We start from the raw sequence: 25,624 nt of genomic DNA on the forward strand, positions 1-25,624 counted from the left end.
GAAAAGGGAAGGGAAAAGTGCAGTAGCGAGAGCCTTGGTTTTCCAGTTCCCGACTAAAGTAAGTAGCAAGGAGCAAAGCCTTCAAAGACCCATTGTAGTAGCTGCAAGCTAGGAGGGGAAGGTAGACAAGCCTCAACATCTATGAGCATGCTGCAACTCACAGCCCGAACAGTAGCAATACCCCACCCTGGGAGAGGCCTCCCAAACCCCAAGCCCAGTAATCAGCATGCTCCTTATAACTGGGAATAAAAATATAGCATCTAAAGCTATCTGTACTTAGAGATGCACTTAGCCAGAAGTTAATTAAGCTGGTTTTAATCCAGTCAAGTAGAACCCTGTCAGGAAAAAGCAGAGCAGAGCATTACCTACCAAAGATCATTTGCCAGAGCTGGGTAAAAAAAACCCTTGAAGTTCTACACTAAATTCTCTGGTTTGATCCGACCTAACTGTTGCTTAGGATTTAAGGCTTTCAAGAATGACAGACTGTAGATATATTAGGTATTAGCAGTCCACAGAGTCTCTTGGAGTGTCAGAAGCTCTCTGGAAAGGTCAAACAGCAAGTCCAAGGACCCTTATTCTAGCAGGAACCCAGTTTTATTTCTGTTAATTTTAGCCTGGCTTCCTACCTCAACAGTAAGCTTGTGTTATCTTTTTACTTTGTGTGTACTCTGCACCTAGGGTAATATAACTCTGACCTGTATGTGAGGCTGCAGCTTCCCACTATAATCCAAGAAATAAAAGTAACACTGCTTTGATAAGATCAGCTCTACAGTACATAAACATGTGTCTTACTGTTGTATCTCATGATGTACTTCATGCTTTCCAAGTTGGTCACCTTGCCGTGGTCTCGACGGAAGATTTTTGCTCTTGGAGCAAGCTCATAAGAGAAATCCATGCCATACTTCTCAACGTATGCCGTGTACCCACTGAGATTATAAATCTTTTCATGGAAAGGAATATTGTATGAAGGCCAGTAACCTGCCAGAAACAAAACCCAATCTATTAATCACTTAAAAAAGCTGAACACTCTTACTTATACAAAAAAAGAAAAAGAAACTTTTTTCCATGCTGCATTGCCTTTACAGCATGTCAAGGAATAACACATCAAACTGGTTTGAACACAAGTAAATAAGGCAATAGTCACTGGCATGACCAAGGCTAACTCCATGTGTAACACTGCTGGAGACTGTACCGAGGCAACCCGCCCCCAGATTTCCACCCTGAGGACTCATCCTGCAAAACAGGTGAGATCAGACTTGCAGGAGTCTGAGGCAAACACGCAGAGCAGCCACAGCCCTCCTGCAGAGGTTTTCCTGCTCAACCTCAGAGGAGTGTAAGATCATTTACCTTCACCAAACTTGCCAGCAAGAGGCTTCACGTCACTCCCTTTTTCCCCTGCATTCGCCATCTCACCAAGGCAGAGGAATACACCATGCTGAGATGTCAGGGATGGATGGATACACACAAACGGACCACAGAGCTAATAGGGGTGAACAGGAGGCAGGCCAGCAAAGAACAACACACACATGCTTTGTGCAGTGGTAGTTGGAAAGCTGTGGTTGCACACAGTGATAAGGAAGGATGGGGGATAACTGCACATTTGCCAGTATCTGCCTCTGACTGTTAAGTGATTGATCAGCAAAGCAGAGCCCTGCCCTAACTTTTCCAAGAGCAAGTGTGAATCCTGCAGTTTTGTTAACTCTAAAGAGCACAGTTACCAGCCAGAACTCCAGAGAGAGTTTTAGGTAGGTGACATACAAACTGCCTGAAACACAACTAGTCTAGAAAGCAGAAAAGCTTGTAAAGAGCCTGGAGACCATCCAGGTCAGGATATGGGTACAGCAGGCCCTGAAAGGAATAAAAATAGATACCTATACTTTAACTTTTTTTTGGGGGGGGGGGGGGGGGGGGGTAATTTGGGGGGTTTTTTTGCAAGGCAGGCACCAAGGAGTGTTTAGGCAGAGAGTCTATAACCTGAGCTAGTCCCAAGAACAGCACATTTTCAGGTTCTCTCCAAAGCACTAGAGTTTCTCTTGTCAGTGGGGAATGTTGCTTCTCAAATCACACACAACAGGATTTGGCTTAGAGATTTACTGTCTAGACACCAGTAAATGCAGTGTTGCATGTATTTACATCAGCGCAGCACAACGTAAGGAGTCTGGCTGTAAGGTGCTCAAGAAAATGAACTGGGACTCACTGGGAGTGATAGAGAGAGATACAAACCAAACTTCCCAAAGGACAGATATGCAGACAGCATAAGCACTGGAATGCTGCCTGAGTGGAGGCCTTACCAGCTTGGGTCCTGCCTAGCACACAGCACACGGGAATACCCTGTCCGCTGGCATTTGCTTATGTGACCTAGAGCCTACCTGCAGGAAACAGGTTGTCTATGTGGTGTGTTGTTATACAGGTGACCTCCAGAAATAAACACACTTGCCACCCTCTAACGATGCAGGCCTGAGGATACAGATACATCAGCTTCCAAATCGGTAGGGTTTAGTTGTGATTCAAAAAGGTGCTATTGTCTTACATGAACGCAGTGCATACAGACAACCCCATTCCCCACCTGGAAAAACTTTTTGTTGCTAAAACAGAAGAAACTATTTCAAGGGCTGGTATTAAGCCAGTGAAACCTGCCTGTTAGGCCTGGCAGGGTGAACAGTAACAAAAACAAGTCAGAGATGCTCTAAGGTTGAAAAGGGGGTGAGGAAGACAACGTGAAGGCAGTAAAAATTCTCTGAAACAAAATGCCTTCCTCCTCTGCCCATCAGAGCAAGAGATCTCAGCAATATCAAGAGAGAGCAATGAGAAGATTAGGTGTATGGTAGAAGAGACTGAGATCCTAGGTTCTGATCTGATGTGATGCTTTTGATGCTAAAACGGATGCACTACTTCCTCATCATCAGGAAATCTGAACTGCAGCCCACTCCTGTGCCCTGTCCCTATACTGGAAGAAGTACTGCTCTCCCTCAACCACTCTAAAGGATTCCCAAGTTGTTGTTTTTTGTCAGCGTACAGAAAGCACCTTGACATCTTTGCCTGGAAAAGGCAGTGTAAGAGATTCCTGGTTTTTAGAACTCACCTGCACTGGCCTAAGACACAAGCTGACAGAAGCCATAAAAAAAAACACCAAACAAACAAAAAAAACCCACAACTTTCTATTTTCAAACTCATACAAGAAAATGCTCCCTTCTTCCTCAGATACAGGGCTTACTACAGCAATGCCTGTCTTTGTTCACCTGAGAACTCAATTCTCATTCTCTGTTGTTTCTAGGTTTATGCTCTTAAGAGACTTAAAAAAACAATGCTGGCACAAACTCGCTCTGACCAACCAGAGTGTTAGAAGTGCATTACCTTTGGATACCAGCTACAAGGCAATTATGGAACGTGCCAGGGTCAGGTACTCTACAAACACTTTAAGCCAGCACTGCTCTTAAGAAGGCAAACTTCCTTCACCTGGGCTGCTCTGAGCACCAGGGAACAGGGCAGGGGCCTCGATGGGACTTGTCTGGTGTCCGGCGTGGATGGAGGAGTCCAAATCTGCTGCTTACAGGAGCAGTGCTGGCTTACAGCAGCTGAGGTCTCTAAGGCAGCACTCCTGCAGTGCTTAGTACACCCTGTTTGCTGAGGGCTGCCCTTCTAATTTTTAAGCTACCAGAGACTGACTGCTGCATTATCCAATACACATAAGGTGCATTTCGATACCTGGGAAAAGTCATACTGAAAATGTAAAATAATGTAACTTCTAATGAATGCTGCCACCTTCCAGAACAGAGCAACCACGAGATCTCCTAGGAGGGAATAAGTGGTCACGGTGTGCCCAAGCCCAGGGGTTGGTCTCAGTCCTACAGGGAATCCCAGAGCAGCTCGCTCTAATCACTGCTGAAAAGGACCTCAGGGAACCCTCTAAGCCTGGCCAGTCTGCACAGGTGAGGCACTGCCATGATGTGGTTGCGTTGCTTCAAGTGCCAGAGCTAGAGAGGTCTCCATTAGCTTTTTTTTTTGTCTGCACCACAATCCACAACACTGCACAGAGGAGCCCAAGGCATTTCACCATCTGAAGTACACACAAACACTGGAAGATAAGATGCAACAGCCTGCTTTCCTATCTTCAACAGATAAAGGAGCCAGAGAAGCATAAAGGGAGACACAAGAGATTTTTCCAAATTATCAGTGAGAAACATCTCATAAAGCCATATTGACATTGTGGCAATAAAATAAGCCAGAACCTTCTAAGGAACCAGACACAAGGGAAAATTCCAAAGGAAAACAACTCCAGCTGGTAACATAAATGCATTTCTAGTCATTTTGATGATAAAGAACAATTCCTCAATTCACCTCCTGAGCACGTGATTGGAAGAGGAAGCAGAAAGCACCAGACATTACACTTAGATTTGTGGAATGAGCTTAGGCTTTTGGATGCTCACAAAGTGTCTAGAAAATACTTGCAAATGAAACCTGCCAGCGGGTGTTTTTCTTCACCTATATTTTTGTTTGCTTGTTTTCCATCAACTTGTTGCTAGTCTAGTTGGGGGATTAAGGAATCTTTTAAACAGCACATATTTATCAGATAACAGAGCTCCAGAAAAGTTCAGAAGCTGAATTTAACAGACAACTTCTCTCTTATTTAAAAGCTTATCTCCTTGTAGGGTGACCCACTCACCAAACATTTGAAGCAGCCCACAGCATCACAGTTATTTAGTACTGCTTCAAATAGACCTCACCTTTTTCCTCATGGGTCTCCAAGACAGGACAAAGTAATAAGAGAAAAAAAGAGCAGGAAAAAGAGAAAGAAAGAAAGAAGGTAAAGTCTATTTTTGCCTCCCCTGCTTCTGCCACAGCATACAGGAGAAATGAATACAACGTTATAGACCTAGCAACAGAGGGATTGTCATGGTTTAACCCCAGTGTCCTGGTTTCAGATGGGATAGTTAATTGTCTTCCTAGTAGCTGGTACAGTGCTATGTTTTTGAGTTAGGTATGAGAAGAACGTTGATAACACACTGATGTTTTCAGTTGTTGCTAAGTAATGTTTAGTCTAAAGTCAAGGATTTTTCAGCTTCTCATGCCCAGCCAACAAGAAGGCTGGAGGGGCACAAGAAGTTGGGAGGGGACGCAGCCAGGACAGGTGACCCAAACTGGCCAAGGGAATATTCCATACCATGTAACATCATGTTGAGTATATAAACTGGGGGGAGTGGGGCTGGGGGGATTGCTGCTTGGGGACTAACTGGGCATCAGTCAGTGGGCTATGAGCAATTGCATTGTGCATCACTTGCATATTCCGATCCTTTTATAATTACTATTGTCATTTTGTTAGTGTTACCATTATTAGTTTCTTCTTTTCTGTTCTATTAAACCATTTTACTTCTTTTCCCGATTCTCTCCCCCATCCCACTGGGGGGGGGGGGCGGGTAGTGGGTGAGCAGCTGCATCATGCTTAGTTGCTGGCTGGGGCTAACCACAACACCCAGCCAGCAACTAGGTACTATGCAGCCACTCACTCCTCCCCCGCACCCAGTGGGCTGGGGAAGAGAATCAAAAAAAAAAAAAAAAAAAAACCAAACTCACTCATGGGTTGAGATAAGAATGATTTAATAACTAAAGTAAAATAAAATACACTACTAACAATAATAATAAAAGTAATGAAAACGAATATAACCAAAAAAAGAAAAAACAAGTAAAAAAACCCAACAAGAAAAGACAAGGAATGCACAATGCAATTGCTCACCACCCACTGACCAATACCCGAGCAGCAATCCACCCCTCCCAGCCAACTCCCCCCAGTTTATATACTGAGCATGACATCCTATGGTATGGAATATCCCTTTGGCTAGTTCAGGTCAGTTGTCCTGGCCATGCTCCCTCCCAGTTTCTTGAATACCTGCTTGCTGGCAGAGCAAGGGAAACTGAAAATTCCTTGACTTAGGATAAGTGTTACTTAGCAACAACTAAAACATCAGCGTGTTATCAACTTTATTCTCAGACTAAATCCAAAACACACTGTACCAGCTACTAAGAAGAAAATTAACTTTATCCCAGCCGAAACCAGGACAGGGATGTTCACATAAAGCTTTCTAACTTGAAACTCAGCACTAGCGTTCAATAAACCCTTCCCAGGTACAAAGCACGATTGTCCATCAGCTGGAACAAAGAGATGGCTTTCCTAAGACAGTAACTACTATAGGAGCCATTACCTTTCCGGAGAATATTTGTTTGATCAGAATACTCCACAAGGGTTGGGATCTGCTCAACAATGTACAATGCACCATCATCAAGGCTCTTCTGCAGCTTGACCCTCTTCAGGTCCAGCACCATGTACTGATTGTTGTAGGTCCCTAGCCATGAGAGCAAAGAGAGAGTTACATGTCCTGCCTGGGCAACAAAAAGGGTACAAGGGGGAGAGGGAACACATCCTTTTTTCGAAGATTCACATGGAAGTGTACTTACCAGAGTTGCACTTCGAGAAGGTTTCTGCCCAAGTTTTGCCACTATCTGCCATCATGTTAGCAATGCGGACCCTCTGCCAAGCTAACAGGGATTCAGGCACCACTTGCTTCATGAGGGTTTGGTCGAACACACTGTTGGTAGTCTGCAACATTACCAAGCCACTGCCTAGTATGTAAAAGTCATCGAGGGACACCAAAAAGCCTTAAACAGCAATAATACAAAATTTGTTATCTACGAGTTATATGAAAGGTTCACAAAGAACAAGACAGAGAGACAAGACAAGAGGATATGAATGAGTCAATGTGTGTGTTTGAAATCAAACTGCACAAATATTAAAGATGAGGTGGTGAATTCTGCCAAGTTCTTTAAGGCCACCTGTCAGCACAGTTTCTTACTTGTCATGCTTTCAACACACAACCTAATTCTTTGTCTAGAGCATTTGCTTCATGTTTGCATCCCAAGCTTGGAAGATTCTCCTTCATATGTCAAGCTATGTCTTATTCTTATGCTGAGGATTACATACTGTAAGTGCCTAGTGAGTGTTTGTTTCCAAGAAATTCCTTTAAAAAAATACAACAAAGAAAACCAAAACAAAAGTACAAACTCCAAAAAGAGATTTTCATCAACCAGTTTCAGTTTTAGATTTTTATTCTGTAAGGACAACAGGTATTCCTTTAAATTAATCCCTTCTGGACTAAAATCAAGGCAAGCAGAAAAATCTTCCTTCTAGTTTAATCTTTTCCAGCCTAACTATTCTTAAAAACATCTCCAAGAAATGGACACCTCTTAAATCATAAACCACATCCTGTACATGAGAGAAAGTTTTACCCACTCCTCTTTCTGACATGTTGTCATTGGGGTTTTTTATGCCTAGCAGCCCTGCAAACTCAACATAGTGATGGATCTCTGGGCAGGATTCCCTCCCAGGTTACATGGCAACAGAAGTACTAAGTCCAATTGCAGATCCCATGCCAGGAGGTGGTATACAGAGCTGCAAAGGTCAGCTACAATGCCACAGATAGCATGGTGACTACTTACAAAGCAGAAATAATTTGACTTTGAGATTCCCCAGAAAATACAGGGCTGCCAAGTTGGGGAAGAAAGGTTAACTGAGCTCCTGATGAGGAAGTCATCCAGAACCTGCTCCCTTGCTAATGAGCTTTTAATGGTATCACTCTTCAAAGGGTACAAAATGCTAAAATGCTATGCAACAGTGTAATAGTTGAGTTCCACTATGAAATCTTCTACAGCAAGCTTTATTAATGCACTCTGCAAACAAGCTAAGGTCAGCAACCTATGACAGCCAGAAAGACGACTCGGCTCTGCCTCCTATTCCTGGGTTTTCATCAAAAGGCAGTCCTCCTTCAAGCAAAAGTAATGCTTAAGGGCTCTGTTTCAGCATGATTTCGTTAAAGTCTCAAGTTCTCAAATCAGAACCAATCCAGGAAAACATACTTTGTGGTCAACTGTTCTCTAAAAATATGTCAGTATAGAACAGACAAAGAACCCTGGCAGCTTATGGTTCCTTGTATTTTATACTTGGAGACAGAAAAAGTGTCAATAAATTATGTACATCAACAGCAAGGTTCTCTCTCAAATAAGTAAGGACAAGAAGAGAAACACTCTAAACTTGGCTCTGCCAGTCCATTTTATACAAAGATATGGGATACTCCAGCGATAAACTGTTGTGTACCAAGTCAAGTGCTTACCCAAACAAACAGAGCCAATTCCCATGTGGATGCCAATGCTAAGTGCCCTACTTCAAAACAAACTGAATAGTTTTTTCTTCTTTTTCAATCAACAGCTGAGATAAAACAGAAAAACTCAACTCAAAGCAAGTGTCAACACAAGGGATAATGCTGAATTAACTGAAGTTTGAACTCTGTAATTCAAATAAATTGCAAACCTCAGCCAAGCTGAAAACTAGGGGATTTCCTTCTGGGCCTTAGTATTTACCAAGTTTTATCCTGCAATGTTTTATAATACAGTGTGCCCTCCATGATACACTATTACTAGCCTAATTATTCTGAGACAACATTTACCATTTTGACTTCAAGCACCCGTGAAACAAAGGGAAGTTAAAAGACATAGAACAGGGGAAAGAGATCCACAAAAATAAAACCTGGGTGAAGCCTAGAGATAGCAGCAGATATTTGATGTCCTCTTGTGTCATTCTTGTCTTTAAGTATGTATGAGGATCTGTTTTAATTAAAAATGCTTTTTATGTCAACTGTTATTTCACTGTACAGTTCACCTATTTTTTCTGTAAACCCGTCTCCCATTTTTGTCAGCAAATCTCAATCAATTCCCCCCCCTCCCCTTGCAACGAAACTGATTCTTCCTATATAGAAACAAGCAAAAGCACTTCTGATTGCATCTTCTGGGTCTGAGCCATTTAGATTGAGTTTCCAATCACCACTGGAAAACTGAAGTTTCCAGAGTCTCAAGTTTCATTCATCATGACAATATTAATCAGCCAAGCAAAGTAAAATATTTTTTTAAATCTGAGCCACAGTGTTCTCCAGAGAGTCAGCACACCAAAGACAATGTGGGGGGTAACACATTCCTAGCAACTCTTGTTCCTAGAGAGGTAGGCTGCTGCTTTCTGAACCAGACAGCACAGCTTTTTTGGTGTTTTAGAAGGTCATTGTGCTCAGTCAAGCACAGGAAGGGTCACTATTACACGCTAGAAGTCAGAGACATGAGGTCTAGCCATCACTTCATAGGGATGAGAGTTATCTCCCAGATGAGATGCTTCATGCTCTGAGCTATAAACACACTTGACAATAGGAAAGGACATGCCTTCTCTGGATTAGCTTTCTTAATCCCATCAGCAGATGCTTCTCATGCCAAGACTGAACTCCTGCCAGCTGCCTGCCTTCCACTTGCAGACCTCTCCTAGGCACTAAGAAATAGCATGTCCCACACTATAGCTCTGGCCTGTCATCTCCAAAGTGCATCAGACACTTTTCCTCTGCTTCCCTACAGGTTTTAGACAGATGTTGGAGGGAGCAGGGAAGCAAGAAATGGTCTGGCAATACCTCATGAGCAAGCTGGTCCCCTGAATACAAGGGCTAGCACCCTTTCCATGTTTCCTTTCTCCTAGCTCTTGCTCAGGCTGTGGGGAAGGATAATGCTGCACTTTCTGATCCTGCGCTAACACCTGTTTATGTCAAAACAAAGGACGCATGTCACTTCTCTCTCCTGCCATAGCAACACATGTATAGCCATCCATCAAGACAACTTGTGCCATCTTGTTCCCATGTCATAGCCCATCTCAACCAAGCAAGATCCCAACAGCAGACCAGAGGAGCAAAGGAGGCAGTAAACTTCTCAACTGTTTTGCTTAAAGAGCTAAAATCAGAGTAACATACTTAACAAGACTGTGGCTCAGCCCAGAGAAAGCCCGTCCCTACCCAAACCAGAGTGCTTGCATCCAAATGGTAGACTCTTTCTTAAATGCGGTTCAAAACTAACTGTTCAATAAGAGGTCCATCCAAACAGACAGAAATCTTGGGAAATGCTGTTTAAGAAAAAGTGCAAATTTCATCAGTTAATTGGGCTCATTTGTTTGAATGCCTCAATGGGACAGTGTATAGTAGTGACTGTGGGGGGGGCTTTTTCTCTGATCTTACTAGGTATGTCCTGCAAAACACAGTACCTACCTAGTCACTGTCATCGCATTTCTTACCCCCCTAAATGAGCATAGCTTCATTCAACATTTGTGAGCAACTGTAACGTGTCTGTACAATTTAAGTTCTCTCTGCTGTGCACGGATTCACCAACCACATTAAGTATTTATGTCCAGAACTTGAACAAGACACTTAAGTCAGTGGTGCCCAAGAATTGAGCTCAGAGACATTCCTCCTTTCCAGAGGTTCACAGATTGAGCTCAGAGACATTCCTCCTTTCCAGAGGTTCACAGAACTGTCATGCATGCAGCTCTGCACAGATGCTTTCAACAGAAGAGAAAGCTAAGACTATGAGCGGAGTTCAACTGAGGATTAGGATTAGTGTGGAAGTGAGCAGCAAGTGGCTAAATTATTCTGCAAAAGCAGAGATTATCACTACCATTCATTTCCACTTGACTGTGCCTCTGCAGCGCTACTGTTGCTCTGAAAGGGAAAAAGCAGCAAAGTGGGGACATGCTGTAACAGTGGACATTTGAGCATGCTGGCAGGAATATGGGGAACTGCTGGGGAAGCTGGGATGGACTCTGCAGTTCCTGCCTGTCCTCCTACCTGCTCAGACACAGCAGAATCAAGTAAACATGAGGCCCACTAGCTGTATCATAATGCATACACTGACATGCATCATGGTTAGTGACTAATCTTTATATCCTTTGAGTCACAACAAATATTAATTTTTGCAGTGTCGTAGCCTGTCTTTTGAAATTCAGTAAATAAACAATCTGGACAATTTTACTCTGTGACCCCAGGAGAAATCAGGGAGTTGGCACATTCCTTCTGAGGAGGCAAATGACTCCTTCATGCTTTTCTGACACAGCTTTTGGACAGCAGAAGAGTTTTACTTCATATCCAATCTACTGGATGACAGAAATCTTTTAATTACTCACTTAGGTGTCACTGAAGGCCTAGAAGGACACCTGTCTCTTAATGCTCTTTGTTTCCTCCAAAAGTCAATACTTCTATGTACATCAGGATCATGTTACTATTCAGGAGAGCTTACTAGCTTCGCCTTTCTTACTGGTTCTTAGTGTCTATCAGGACAGAGAATAAGAGTGAGAACTTGCATGCAGGGAGAAGTTACAGTTGTCAAGATGAACCATAGCCAGGACCTGCAGATTCCTTGGTCAGATGCCCTAAAAATAGAAGGCTTCATCTCATCATAATACCGAGCAAAGGAATTTGGCACTTCCCTCCTTCCTCTGTTATGTCCCTAGATCATTACCAAGCCAGTGCTTTAGAGCCTACTCATCCCCTGGAAAGCTGCAAGTTTGTGAACTACACCCACAGCTAATGCAATCTGCTGTAGTCAATGGATTATGCCTGCCTAGTGCTTGTGATAGTATCCTGTAATTAGGCAGCCAGTGAGTACACTTTGCATACCACAGGTCTCTCACACTTCACTGTAGCCATAGGAACTATGTTTTGCAACAGTTCTAACTCAATTTTGTTGGTAGAAGTACACCTTACCACATCACTATATCAGACAGAGTCTACCTGGCACAAGCAAGCTTTTAAACGAGCCATCTCTGCAAACCTCAACAGTCTCAGGGAAGCACACTGGGATTTTGTACACTTTTGAACAGACCCTGAGCATTTCAGCGTAGTAGTAGCTGATTTTCAGGTTCCCTCCCATACAGCACACTTTATCAGTCTCATCAAAACAGAAGACTTGCATTTCACTTTACACAAAGAATCTACAAAAGGAACAACCCAGAGACATCACCATAGACAACCAGCAAAAATAAAATAATAAATGCTCTGCATGGCTGATCCTGATCCCCAGTTTTGAATCCACAGCACAAGGCAGCATGCAACAGTTGTGAAACAGCCACATTCTCCTGAAGGATAGTACTAGTATTTCTATATACTAGTATATAGAACTAGTATTTCTATACACTATATACTCTCAACAGTAATTCTGCTGAGAGATACGAGATCCAGAATAACCTTCTGTACGTTCATGTGATGAACAGAGCTGAGAGAGAAACCTTGGCTTTCTACCATGTTAGACAGGCTCAGCAAAATTCCTTGCCATGAGCGAGCGAAATTCATCCAAGGGAATCAAAGATAACCCAAGCTCTTGAAAGGCTGTACGCTTAACAGGCATTCACCAGAATACCTCTGCTCCTCAGCCAAAGCAAAAACCTCAGTCATCGGAGGATGTTGCCTTCCTGAGGGTCACTGAGGAGTGTCAGAAACCCACAGAAAAAGACTTGCTTTCAACACGAAATGAATGCAACTGCTTTTCAAAACAATTTCCCAGTCACAGTCTCAGGAGTCCCTGCCATGAAGGACCCTTGCCTTTGTAGTAAGGCAAGCACAGTGATTGAACAAAGCACATTTTGAAATCATCAACCACCAAAATTTCATCAGAATGAGACAGTCTCCTATGGCACATACTTCGCTTTACAAAGTTTATGAAGATTCTTCAGTGTTTGGGTATTTTTGAATTTGAAATTTGACCTTTAAAAACTTGCACAATGCTAACTCACTCTTAAGAGTCTTAGATTTGCTTTGGTTTTTCATGTTCACGCTTCTTGGTGCTACTCTAGCAAGAGTACATATTTTACCACTTAAACATTAACTGCTGGCAATTTCTAACATTCTTCCAGGAAACTTGAGAATATTATATGGTCCCTAATATTCCCAAGGGAGATTTTAAATATTCTGGCTGGCTATATTACTAATACATGAAATAAGCATTAAAAAAATACTCCACTCTGTAACACCTTATAGACAAGCTGGAAGAGGGCGGGGGGGGCCGAACAAAAAAAAAAAAAAAAAAAAGAAGGTTTGCTAACCCAACACCAAAGAAGTCAATACAATTTCACATGGCTAGTGTTTGATAGACTCTAATAATCCCATTACAGCACGAGTCATGCCACAAAACTTATTACCAAACATGCAAATGGTATAGGCAAGGTGAGGAGTTCAACAGTTGATGTGACTGCAGACTACACAAGCAGAATTCAAAGCAGCATGTTTGTGCCAGAGGTAGAATATTTAACTAGTACTATTCAGAGCACTTAAGGTGATTAATCAACAACAAAAGACGATGACAACAACAATATCATGTTCAAGCTAGAAAACTTAAGACTACATTTTGTCCTCTCGGTGGCTGAAAGTTTTAAGGTAGATTGAAGTCAGTGCTTGTTGAGCTATCATCCTTTTTATAGACAAGACATCTGCAAGACAGTAAAGATAGTCTGTGCCATCTTGGATATCTACATTGTTTTGGTTTTCTTTACCTTACCTGGGTAACTGCTGAATGAGACACGGCTGGTGGTAGTGTCTGGATCAACTATATTGAAGTTCCAATGCTTATATATTCTCAGTGTGGCTGCATATGTAAACCAGCTAGAATGGGCAAAATATATATTCTCATATCCAGGTAGAACCTGGAAAACAGAAGCAGAAAGATGAATAATTTCAGACCCTACTATACTCTGCATGTTTTGTACTTGATAGAAACTGGGAGAACAACTTGTTTCGAGTAGTCTGATTAATTGCATTGTTCAAGAAGGAGCAGATTCTTGTGCTTTTAACTGTGTACTTAACAATGAATTTCTGAAACCTCTGGAAAGAATTCTTGCCCATGTGTTGTTTTCAAATAATTACTTGTTATTTTTCAAAATGAAACAGCTTAGGGGTTTTTGGGACACCTGCATCACATAGTATGTTTTGTTTCCCCAGTTTCCTCTTGAATACTTGTATTTACACACTCAGATCAGCTCTCTGCAAACATATCCAACATTAACTTAGAACGTGCTGTTTCTCTGAAAATGCCTCTGGGTGACTTTAAAGTACAGAAGCAAATGCAAGTAAATTCAGTTTGAAAATGTAAATATATATTATGATAGTACATCTTTTCAAAGTATTTCACTGGTTCTAAGATTCGTTGTTAGCTCAGAAACCTCTTGCTGTAGGCAAATCCTTGAATGAATGCTTCTCAATTTAAGGTGAATATTGTTGCTCTGAGATACATGGATTCTCCGTATGCCGACTAGATCCTTGATAATTTTAACTGAAAAATTTAATTGCCACCATGACGTATCAGACACTTATCTTAAAAGCATTTTTTCTGTCATTACTCCCACTGGAAAGCTGTTCCAGAGTATCACTATTAACACTTAGAAAACATCAGCCACTTGCTCCCATTTGTTCTTGTGCTAGCACTGTCCTTTAGTTTAAGTAACCCTCTTCCCTTTCTCCCTGCTTATTTGCCGAGTGTATTTGTAGACGTTTGCAATACTCCCTTTCAGACTTCACTTGGCTAGGTGAAACAAGTTTCTCTTCCAGTCTCCTCTCCATGGTAGTTCCCCATTCCCTAGTAATTCTAGTAGCTTTTCATTGTCAGTCTCTGTGTTTGGTTTGGTTTTTCCCTGCCCTTGAACACAAGTGAGATAAACTGGACCCAAAATCCTATAGAGGCACAAATGACAACTGCATAAAAGCACCTTAACTGACAGGAGTCTCTTTATGCACACGCAACATAAACACTGAAGACTCCAGAAACGCGGACTCATGACACTACAAATCAACACAGTCACTGGAGATTAAGTTCTTTGTGCTCACCTTAATGAGTGCAGAGCAGTGACCCATATCCCACTGATATTTCCCATGGTTTCCTGGCTCCACATTGCATTGTCCACTCCGTGCAGAATACTCAAATAATGCAGGAATGAGGTCCAACAGGTCTCCAACTGCATTCAGAAACTGGACATCAAAGATGCTTAGTGGCTGAGGAAAAGAAGAAACGACCACAAAAAGCACTTTCAGACAGAGTAGCGTCAAGTCAGTCTCAGCTGTTAAAATTTTTCTTATGCTCTCAAAGGAAGCTCTTAGATGGTCTATGAAATACCTGCTCACAAGGCCCAGATGCTCAAACTCAGTGTGGCATGAGACACCTAGGTTATCTTTACGGGTCTGGCCCTTGTAGTGGCATTAGCAATGCTAACTGATGAAACTTTTGTGTGTCTTTGCAAACAGCATACCAGTGAGCCTGCTGTTACTGTTATGCTGGGGTAATAGTAAGATTTAGATCTTTTTTTGTTTATCTAGATGTCTTTGAAAAGCCTTACATTAACAAACACTCTTGGGAGTTTTCAGATTTTTATAAAGACTGCAATTTAAGACATCCTCAGGACTGAGGAGGAAACAAATCAGGGAAGCAAGATACGTTAACAATACTGATCACGTACGGAACTAGCTGAAGAAAGGAAGTCAGTCAAAGGGCACTCCGCTATGTGCTTTCGAAAACCCCTTACAGTTGGAGCTAGCCAGGGTTAACTACACAGCTCATTGTGCAACATGGTCTTCAGAACCTTCTCTTAATTTGCCTCTTCAAAAATAAGAGCTTAACAGTGATCTAACTTCAACCTTCAAAGACCGTTTTAGAAAACGGTCCTGTTCCTGCTTGCACCATGCCTTTAGTTAAGGCAAGACTTAAGGAAAAGAAGTCAGAACACATATCACTGTAGGATTATGAATAGTAATTTTAGAATGCATAATCATATAGTAAAGAAACACATTGCTTGCAATATAAATCACTATTATTAAACCGTATAGCTGATCTCTCTACAAACCCCAATAAAGGGTAGACAATGACATGGAAGAAATAAACAGTGCCAAATCCATTGATTTTTTTATTCAGAAGGCTGAATTCTGTGTTATCCTTCTGCTGTTCTGGCAGTGAGAATAACCAGCAGGAAAACCAAAACTAATGTAAACTCTAGTCTGTATATCGCAGGGGAAGGAATTGAACCTTCCCACAATGCTTACCAAGACAAGTGAAAGAAATAAGCCATTCTCACAACTAAAATCATGCATCACAGAAGGCCCTAACAGAAGCTATAGTTTAAGGAAGAAATCCAAAGCAAACCTTCATATACGTTACATTTCTTTAGCTCATCATGTTTTTGCTGTAAGGACCCAAACAGGGAGCAACAAAGGCCACAACTGACAAACATCAAGAGATGTATCTTTAGATAGTTTTAAGCAACTCAGTGGTATGAATCATTTACAAAACCAGTCCCAACAACTACTACCTCATTGTAATCCATATAGAGAGATTTGGCACTGTTTCAGCACAATTTTTCCCCATCTAGCTGCACTTAAAGGTCTGCAAGCGCACCACACGATGAGGACAAGCTGTTTTCCAATGTCCGATTTACACAGGCATTACTGTACAGTACCAGGAGGGGATGTCCTGGTTTCAGCTGGGATAGAGTTAACTGTCTTCCTAGTAGCTGGTACGGTGCTATGTTTTGAGTTCAGTATGCAAAGAATGTTGATAACACTGATGTTTTCAGTTGTTGCTCAGTAGTGTTTAGACTATAGTCAAGGATTTTTCAGCTTCTCATGCTCAGCCAGGGCACCTGACCCAAACTGGCCAACGGTGTATTCCATACCATGGGACGTCCCATCTAGTTTAGCAACTGGGAAGTGGGGGGGAAAAAAAATCGCTGCTCGGGGACTGGCGGGGTGTCGGTCGGGGGGGGGGGGGGGGTGAGCTATTGCCCTGTGCATCATTTGTACATTCCAATCCTTTTATTACTACTGTTGTCATTTTATTAGTGCTATCATTATCATTATAGTTTCTTCTTTTCTGTTCTATTAAACCGTTCTTATCTCAACCCAGGAGTTTTACTTTTTTTTTTCCCCCGATTTCCTCCCCCATCCCACTGGATGGGGGAAGTGAATGAGCGGCTGCGTGGTACTTAGTTGCTGACTGAGGTTAAACCACGACAGGGGAGCAAACAGGATTGTATACGAGAATGCTCAGCCAGCCCTGAGACATTTTAAATGTACTTGCCATCCATTTGCTAGCACTCCGTATTCTCCTCCATAAAACCTGCCTTCATTGCAACTTTTACAGGTAGCTACACTGATACTGCTGCAGCATCACTTGGAATTGCCTGTGTATTTTAAAAAAGTTTCACATTTCTGTGCTATCTTACAGTCATTTCAAGTCAAAAATTCAGTAACTACTACAAAGTCCATTCAAGCTAGAAAAAAGGTGCCAAGCAAGGAAGCTATCAGAACTATACTCACAGAAAGGTTGCCAAAAAACAGGAGGAAAAAGCCACTCAAACAAAGAAGCAAAGGTTATGTAAATTCCTAGGGCTCCACTGGGTGAGATTAGGCTGCCAGCTCCCAAGGCCAGCCAAAATATCAGAGAAGTAAAAGAGGAACTAGGCTTTTAAGCACCCACTAGGGTTCTGTTTTCATTCCCCTTCAGAGGGGCAAGCAAATTTTGTTCCAGTTCATTTCCAAGAATTCATTACTGTGCTTGCACAAACCTGGTTTTGTGTTTAAGATTTTCTGATGCTCTGTGACATCACACAAGCACATTGCACAGAGCTTCTCTGGAGTCTCAGTAAAATAATGCATTCAAACAGGAGACTCAGGTGTCTGCAATGCAGGCCGAATCTAGGAATTTCAGGAGTGGCCTGAGGCATCTGCCACAAGGTTGAGCACCCCACTTGGGGATTTCCAAGATACATGGAGAAATCTTCTCGATGACAAGTTACTCAGGGTCCACTAGCAAAAATTAGACAAAAATGTGTGCAGTATAATAAGTGTATAACATAGGGCATATTACAATCTTTTGTAATCACCTTCTCCCATTTCACACAGCAATGTCAGGAAAACTCTTTGCATGCATGGTTTACATCCTGAAGAAGAGTGAATGAATGAGCTAAATTGACAAGCAAAGAGGTGGTATAGCCACAACAAAAGTCCCTTTGCTAGAATGTGTGGCTCCTCTAGGGTACCATCCTGAATAATCAAAAAAAATAAATCAAATTGAGTTTCAGTTATATCAGCTGTAAGGAGAAATAAACTTAGAAAGGGTAACACATAGGAGACAACCAACCTTAAAGGCTTGTCTACAGGGACATTAAAATAGACAAGTTACTCTGTAACAATTGTTTTCCAGTAACTTCCCCATGCGTGAGCATTCTCAATACAAAATAAGGAAGTACAAATAGAGAGCTGTCCTAGAAGCATTGTAGTATTTAAAACTCTGCCACCTCCTTATTCAAGAGTAATTTCCCTGTGTAGGCAAGCCCAAGATTAATCACGGCGTTGGTAGAGCATTAGGCAGATGAAAAGGCTTAATGTTCTTTGAGTGCCCCTCCTTCAGAAATTGTCTTAACAAAAGGGCTGGGTTTGTTTACTGGATATAAAATGTTGTTAAACCAGATGGAATAATGTCACACTTTAACATGAAAATGTATTCAGATTTTGACATCATACTTAATGATACCTGTAAATATCAAATTCAAAATACAGCAGTTTACAATATACATTGCCTTCATGTAGGTCTTAATGGAAGCACCTACCTAAAATAGCCCTGCTGGAAACCGGACTCCATGCAATTAAAAAAAAAAGTTTAGAACAGTACACTACAAAACATTTGCTTCATATATATAGGAATAAAAAAAAATATTTACTAGTATTACTATCAAACAGCTCAGAGTTCAAACCAAATTTTCTTTCTATAGTAAGGCTCAGTTATTTGTGGCAGACACAATGGTTCCATAACATTCAAGTGAATTACACCTGAAGTTTAGGAGAGAAAAGAAAAATGGAACATTTCAGAGTGACCCGTGTGCACGTAATCCAACTCTCATTTAAGCACTATGTGGATTTGGCACAGCTTCAAACTACCATGCATGGTACAGAACAATGGAAAGTCTGATCTTTTCACTTGTCTTCCTCAAGTAAGTGCACATCAACTAATCCACCAAAATGTAAAACTCCAACTGCTTGCAAGTTTGAAAAGCTATGTGTAGCACTGATAAGAAACCTTGACACATGAAATATGTAAAATTAAAAGCAGATTAGCTATTGAAACAGCTTGTTTCCATTCTCCTGAAAAGGAAACAATTTTATTCAACTTTGCCACAGACTTTGTAAACACAGTTCCTTTTCCCCATCCCCTTTAGATCTTTTGCCCTATCCTTGTCAACCAATCCACTTCTCAGTATTCAGGAGAGCACTTGGTCCATTCATGGCGGGGGGGGGGGGGGGGGGGGGGAGGGGTGGGCGGGATTGTAAGAACTTTGAAATCCATCTCCTCCTCTTCCACATGTCTGATCTTTCCACGCTGTCTCTGACCTTTTGGGAGTTAAGGAAAAAGGCTTCCCAGCCTTTCTTCCGCAGCATTTATTCTTCTTTTAAGCTTAGGGCAGTGGGGGGAAATTGCCCTCTGCACACAGAGTAATCAGTTGAATTTAGAAGTATGCATAGTTTTTCCCAATAGCAGTTAGAACATCAGGCAACAAAATACAGCCTGTCATGTGTTGCGTTTTGGCTCTGTTTTGGTTGGGGTTTTGGGGGTTTGGTTTGTTTGGGGAAGGATGAGGGTGTAAAAAAGGAAAATAAAAACACTACAACCCACACATGAGATATTCTCAATATTTCTAATGGTTGTTACTACCATGAATCCAAACTACTGCACCACTAGAGAGCAAAAGATAAACTTGTTACCAACAATAATAATCATATGACAATACATGACAACATGACAAACAGAAAGGATTCTTTTTTTAATGAAACAGAAGTAGTATCTACCAAAGGAAAGAGGGAAGAAGAGACTCTCAAAGCACCAAGGAAAACATGCAATAGGAATGGGACTTGCTTTTAAAAACATGCAGAATTTGTTGTGGGGGTTTTCAGTAACAAGTTTTTTTAATTATTTTTTTTTAAGGTGAGAAATTACTAGTGGAAGTAGTAAATACTTGTTACTGCAGTTGTTGCCCAAAGAAAGATCCAATCAACATTGGATGAATTGAACCAAAGTACTCAGAAATAAATAATAATAAAAAAAATCTATTAGGTGAATTTATTTGCCAAACATTCTACTTACTAACAATCTAAGGGATTAAATAAAATAATCTTTTTAACATACTTATAACATGTACTGCAAAAGCAAAGTTGAAAACAGCCTCTTTGGAGGGCAGAAGTTCTTAATCACAAGGAATAAGGAAGATACTGTTGGTCTTCGGGGGGGGGGGGGGGGGTAGTTGTTAGCTTAGTTTGCTTTTTTAAGTGCCAACAGTTTAAAGTTGGGTTGATTCTTAAGTAAATGGATGTGTCAATGCTAGAATATTAGTCAGTAACATTACATCTGCACCTGGTTTTATTGTCCATGTAAGCTCAGAGCAACAATCAAGCTCTTTATTTCCTGAAGGGGATCCTAACAGCAGTAAATATGTATACAAGTAGCACTGTTGTAGCCTAATCTCCCAGAAGTATTTAAAAATTAGCATGGTATCCAACAAAGTGAACTACATGTACTTTTGCAGAGCTGTCAGGTATCATTTTCATGCCAAGGAAAACCAAACACCTAGGTGCAAGAGCAGCTGTCTAAACTACACTCAAAAGTAAGAGACTGATGTTAACTTACTGGCTCTGGTAAACAGAGGAAACTGCAGCACCACCTCAAGTGAGAAATACATAGACAGGGAACATTTTTGCTTCAAATAAAAAGATATGGATCTAAACATAGGTGACAATACCCAAAGCTAAAATTGTGAATGGCATAGGAAGGAGTCAAAATAAATCCCACCAACTGCTCCAGGCACATTTGAGAAAAGAAATAAATATATCCACTGCATATAATTCAAGAACAGAGGACACAAATATTTCAGACTGAACCACATGTCTGAACTGTCACTAAATGCACCATTTTTATATAAGCATGCTGATGAGATCTCTGAAAAGAGGATAAAAATGACTCAGTCACTTCAGAGATCAGTGCTTTTTAGTATCAAATACACAGCTAAATAAGTATCAGGGAATACACATTGCAGGTAGGACATGCCTATTATGAAGAAATAGCTCAGACACAAACCAGCACTTCCTCCTCCCCCCATCTGAATCTAACGGATCCTGAAGCAGCCAAAGAAATTGATGTGGTTTGCAGGGGTCTTCAGATACAGGTGTTATGAAAGGGAATTAATGAGTTCTTTTCCTAGAAAGTCAAGGTTTCTTAGTATCTTCCCTATAACTCAGGCCCACCAGCATGGATTTTTCCATTATTGTGAACACTTTTTTTTTTTTCAGTTTGAGCTGAAAGCCCCAGAGTAAGTTCTACACAAGAAAGGTGTTCATCTTACTAAAACCCAACTGTTTATAATTGAGAACTCCCAACTTCTCTGAATGCTAGATATGGTTAAACCAAGACAAAAAGGGTCAACTACAACTACTCCAGTCCTCCCTCTCACATTGAGAAACTTGTTAGACATTTGTCTTAAGGACAGCCTTGTAATTGCCATAGCTCTACTGGAGTTAAAAGAGCTGTGCTATTACACACAAGCTGATGATCCAAAACACAATTCTAATTTGATTTTTAAAAAACAAACAACAACAACAAAAAGCACCAACAAAAAACCTACCCCATTTGGCTGGCCACAGCACTGACTATATATTTTGTAATGGGAGACTGAGAAGACAGAAAAGGAGAAGACATTTAGCAATCTAAAACATACTCCAAAACAGAGAGGCTTTTAAGATTTGAAATCTGATGCTTGGAAATAAGAATGAAAGCTTTAATACACTCCCTACATGCTGATTCATGCTGTTGCAGCTAGTCTTTATACCTAGAGGGTCATTTGCTCAGTAACAATCGTAAAGTGACAACAGCAAGCACTTTAGAAGTGTCTGTCCTTCCAACATTCACTCATGGATAAAAAAGCCACCCCCAATCTAATCAGCACGTGAGCGCCCAGGGTTCCAAGTCCCGTGCAAAGCATCTGTGGTAGCATGACCCGAGTGCTCAGTCACATTACCTACATTGAACAGCCACTGAAGTTTTTGTTGAATGGCATGCAGAATGAGTACTTGCCACTGATTATCTTTTTGTTTTAAATCGTATTCCCTTCTCCCATCTTTGTCCTCTGACATCCCATCCCCAGCTACTGAAAAAGAGATGCAGTAATCTTACTGTTTGTTTGTGAAGTTTAGCCCACTCAAGGGCTCCCATGTACAGACCATCCAACTGTGCAATAATATAGCCAGCATGCCTCCAAAACGGGTCATCCTTATTATTTCTGATTTGTTGTCTTGTCCATTGATCTTGTTTCCTGCAGAGGAACAAACAGGTTGGGGTTTTCTGGGTTTTGTTTTAGAGTATAATTGATAATGCAAGGAAGAGACAAATGTATTATAATCCAGATGATCCAACCTTCCTAGTGTTTTGAGGCAAATCATGTTTTGGAAATCCTGCAACTTAAATGTTACATCCTCTGCATGTAAATGTTCAGATCCATGCAACATACCCTACAGTAGTGTGCCTAGATATTAGACTTTAGTACCAAAGAAAGAGTTGGACTCCACCTCTTGGGGGGACTCTGCTACATCAGACCTAGCATCCCTTATAGTCAGTAAAGGGAAACAAGCATTTGATATGTCAGGTGAACCATTCCCTTTTAAATGCCTATTTAAGGAAAAAATAGACTGACCTTCGAAGAGCCTATTTCCCTCCCCTAGGCACAAGTGCAATGAAGGCTTTCTCCTGGTGGTGCTCAAACACTGCCTAAGAACCACTGAGAGGCTCCTCTGGGGAAAAGGTGGGAGGCCAAACACAACCATCCCATGTGCCAAATCCAATCAAGAGGTTACTAGCCAAATAGCCCAGGCTTAGAGCAGGAGGCAGCACAAGCTGAACAGACCCTATGGCAAGAGCAGCCAATGTTATAAGGATCTCTCAGAGTTCCCTGCTTTACTGTGGACAAAGGGCCACAGAAGAACCACAGGTGTTAAGAGTAAGTCAGGACCAGATTCCATCTTCCATCCTCCCTCACGTATCTATCCATCCAGCTTTACGTACAGCAGGAACAAAGAGAATGAACCTGGCAAGGAAGCAAACTCTTCCAGCAATATGTGGGTGATAAAACCAGCCAGATCTACCTTTCTGGAAATAACAAGGTGCATGAAGTCCCTAGGGCTCAGTGTTGGGCCCTATTCTGTTTAATATCTTTATTGATGATTTGGATGAGGGGATTGAGTGCACTGTCAGCAAGTTTGCAGACAACACCAAGGTGGGAGGCAGGGTCGATCTGCTTGAGGGTAGGGAGGCTCTACAGAGAGATCTGGACAGGCTGGATCGATGGGCTGAGGCCAATCATATGAAGTTCAACAAGGCCAAGTGATGGGTCCTGCACTTCAGTCACAGCAACCCCACGCAGCACTACAGGCTTGGGGAAGAGCGGCTGGAAAGCTGCCCAGCAGAGAAAGACCTGGGGCTGCTGATTGACAGCCAGCTGAATGTGAGCCAGCCGTGTGCCCAGGTGGCCAAGAAGGCCAACGGCATCCTGGCCTGTATCAGAAATAGTCTGGCGGCAGGAGCAGGGAGGTGGTTGTTCCCTTGTACTTGGCACTGGTGAGGATGCACCTCGAGTACTGTGTTCAGTTTTGGGCCCCCCAATATAGAAAAGACATTGAGTTGCTGGAACAAGTCCAGAGAAGGGCAACGAAGCTGGTGAGGGGCCTGAAGCATAAGTCTTATGAGGAGCGGCTGAGGGAGCTGGGGCGGTTTAGTCTGGAGAAAGGGTGGCTGAGGGAAGACCTTATAGCTCTACAACTACCTGAAAGGGGGTTGTAGTGAGGTTGGTGTTGGTCTTTTCTGTCAGGTAGCTGGAGATAGGATAAGAGGAAATGGCCTCAAGTTGAGGCAAAGGAGATTTAGGTTAGATACTAGGAAAAAAATTTTACTGAGAGGTTTGTCAAACATTGGAATGGGCTGCCCAGGGAAGTGGTTGAGTCACCATCCCTGGAGGTATTCAAAAAGCGAGTGGACGGGGTACTTCAGGACATGGTTTAGTGGGCATGATTGATGGTTGGACTCGATGATCTTGAAGGTCTTTTCCAACCTAAATGATTCTATGATTCTAAGTATGTCAGAGGAAACTGGGATATGGTCAGAGCACTCAGGGCTAAAGTCTTCCAGGACAACACAGCAGCCCATATTGCAAAACTGCTGTAAAGTAAAGCAGCGATGCAGGAGTCCAGGATATAGGCAGTAGAAGAATGATAAAAGGCCACCTAGTATAGCCCCCTTCCATCCAATAACACATTTTGGGGGATACAGCTGCTATGCTCAATCTAGAAGAAGAAACCTACATATTGATATGGTAGCTATGCCATTTTTCTCACAAGGAGGACAGCAATACTGAAGAACAATGGCAAGGGAGTGCTATGATTTTTTTTCCCCTCTTCTTTTTGGATAAGCTAAAACCAATCGACTTTATATATGTACACCAATAACAGAATTAGATATATAACCCCTTGCGGAAAGCACAAAACAAGGGAAAGATGGAAAAAATAGTCCCCAGAAATGACCAAGGTTTCACAGATGTATTTGTAAGGGAAGAAAACATAAGTCTAAGGAGATTAAAATAATTGGTAATCACAGTTGAGTTTCCCAGTACCTGGCCTGCTTCTTCTCCCACTTGTAGTTTCCCACCAGTGTGGCTGCATTATTTGAGCAGAATTACTTTTGATTTATACAGCTGAAGAGAAAAGGGAATCAGGACTTTTATGATTAGAACAGAATTTACATCAGTGGTAGAATAAACAAAATGCAAACCTAACAGAGGAAGGAAAGGATACACAATGCTAAAAAGATTAAGGTTCCAGGAGACCACACTGTTTAGCATAACATTCAAAATACGAGCTTTTCAGAAAATTATTTTGACTAGAACGACCCTCAGAATTCATTGGCATTATCCACATCCCTTTGTAGCAGTGGCTTTAAACATTTCTTTGAAAGAATTGGAATTAGGGAAGGGCATATGCCCTTCTTCATTTATATTTAGATTATTTTTTTTTTCATACTAATGGCATTCAGTCAGAGGGAAAGGAAGCATATATGTTCTTTAGCCCATAAGGAAGAGAATAAAAAACCCTTGAAAATGCCATCATCCTCCAACCCCAAGTCCTGAACAGTTTCTTTTCTAATAACTGAATACATACGCCATAAAATTCTGAACTCCACTTCGAACGGTGGGATTCTTAATTAACTGTGGATACATATTTGCAGCATGGTCATACATGTGCCTGAAAGAACAAGAGTAGCAGAAGTTATTATTTTGCATCTGCCCTTCTTTTTGCTTACCAACCCATTGATCAGCAAGCGTTGATAGACAAGCAACACAGTCCACAAAGTAAGCTTTTCCTAATCACAAGAAATTACTTCAGTGCATGACAAACAGCAAAGGTAACACAAATGGATTGTTGAAATTTAACTTAAAATAAACAACCTTGCTAATACCTGCTCAAACTGCGGTACAATGGAAATTAAGCAAGAATGATATTGAACTACTTCATAGCAAAATTCTACACTTGGGGAATATCTGTAGGCCAGAAGCATCTTCACAGTGTTAGCACATTAATTTAAAGCACAACAGAAATAGTTTGCTGGAGAGCTATTCTATTTGGAACCAAAAAAACACAGAGGTGAGGAGAATATAACTTGC

At 41.5% G+C, this 25,624-nt stretch overlaps 1 protein-coding gene across 2 annotated transcripts in view; it reads right to left on the reverse strand.

The window, feature by feature from the left end:
• Positions 1–25,624, reverse strand: part of PLBD1 (phospholipase B domain containing 1) — a 42,129-nt gene that overhangs the window by 2,279 nt on the left and 14,226 nt on the right. For both annotated transcript variants that reach the window (XM_049792106.1, XM_049792107.1), the window contains 7 exons: positions 25,122–25,205; positions 22,093–22,231; positions 14,715–14,879; positions 13,393–13,537; positions 6,451–6,651; positions 6,198–6,338; positions 793–978 (listed from right to left, as the gene is read on the reverse strand). In XM_049792106.1, the coding sequence (XP_049648063.1) occupies positions 793–978; positions 6,198–6,338; positions 6,451–6,651; positions 13,393–13,537; positions 14,715–14,879; positions 22,093–22,231; positions 25,122–25,205 (1,061 nt within the window). The remainder of the gene's footprint in view (positions 1–792; positions 979–6,197; positions 6,339–6,450; positions 6,652–13,392; positions 13,538–14,714; positions 14,880–22,092; positions 22,232–25,121; positions 25,206–25,624) is intronic.

This window comes from Accipiter gentilis, chromosome 34, assembly GCF_929443795.1.
Source record: "Accipiter gentilis chromosome 34, bAccGen1.1, whole genome shotgun sequence".
Classification (NCBI taxonomy): domain Eukaryota; kingdom Metazoa; phylum Chordata; class Aves; order Accipitriformes; family Accipitridae; genus Astur; species Astur gentilis.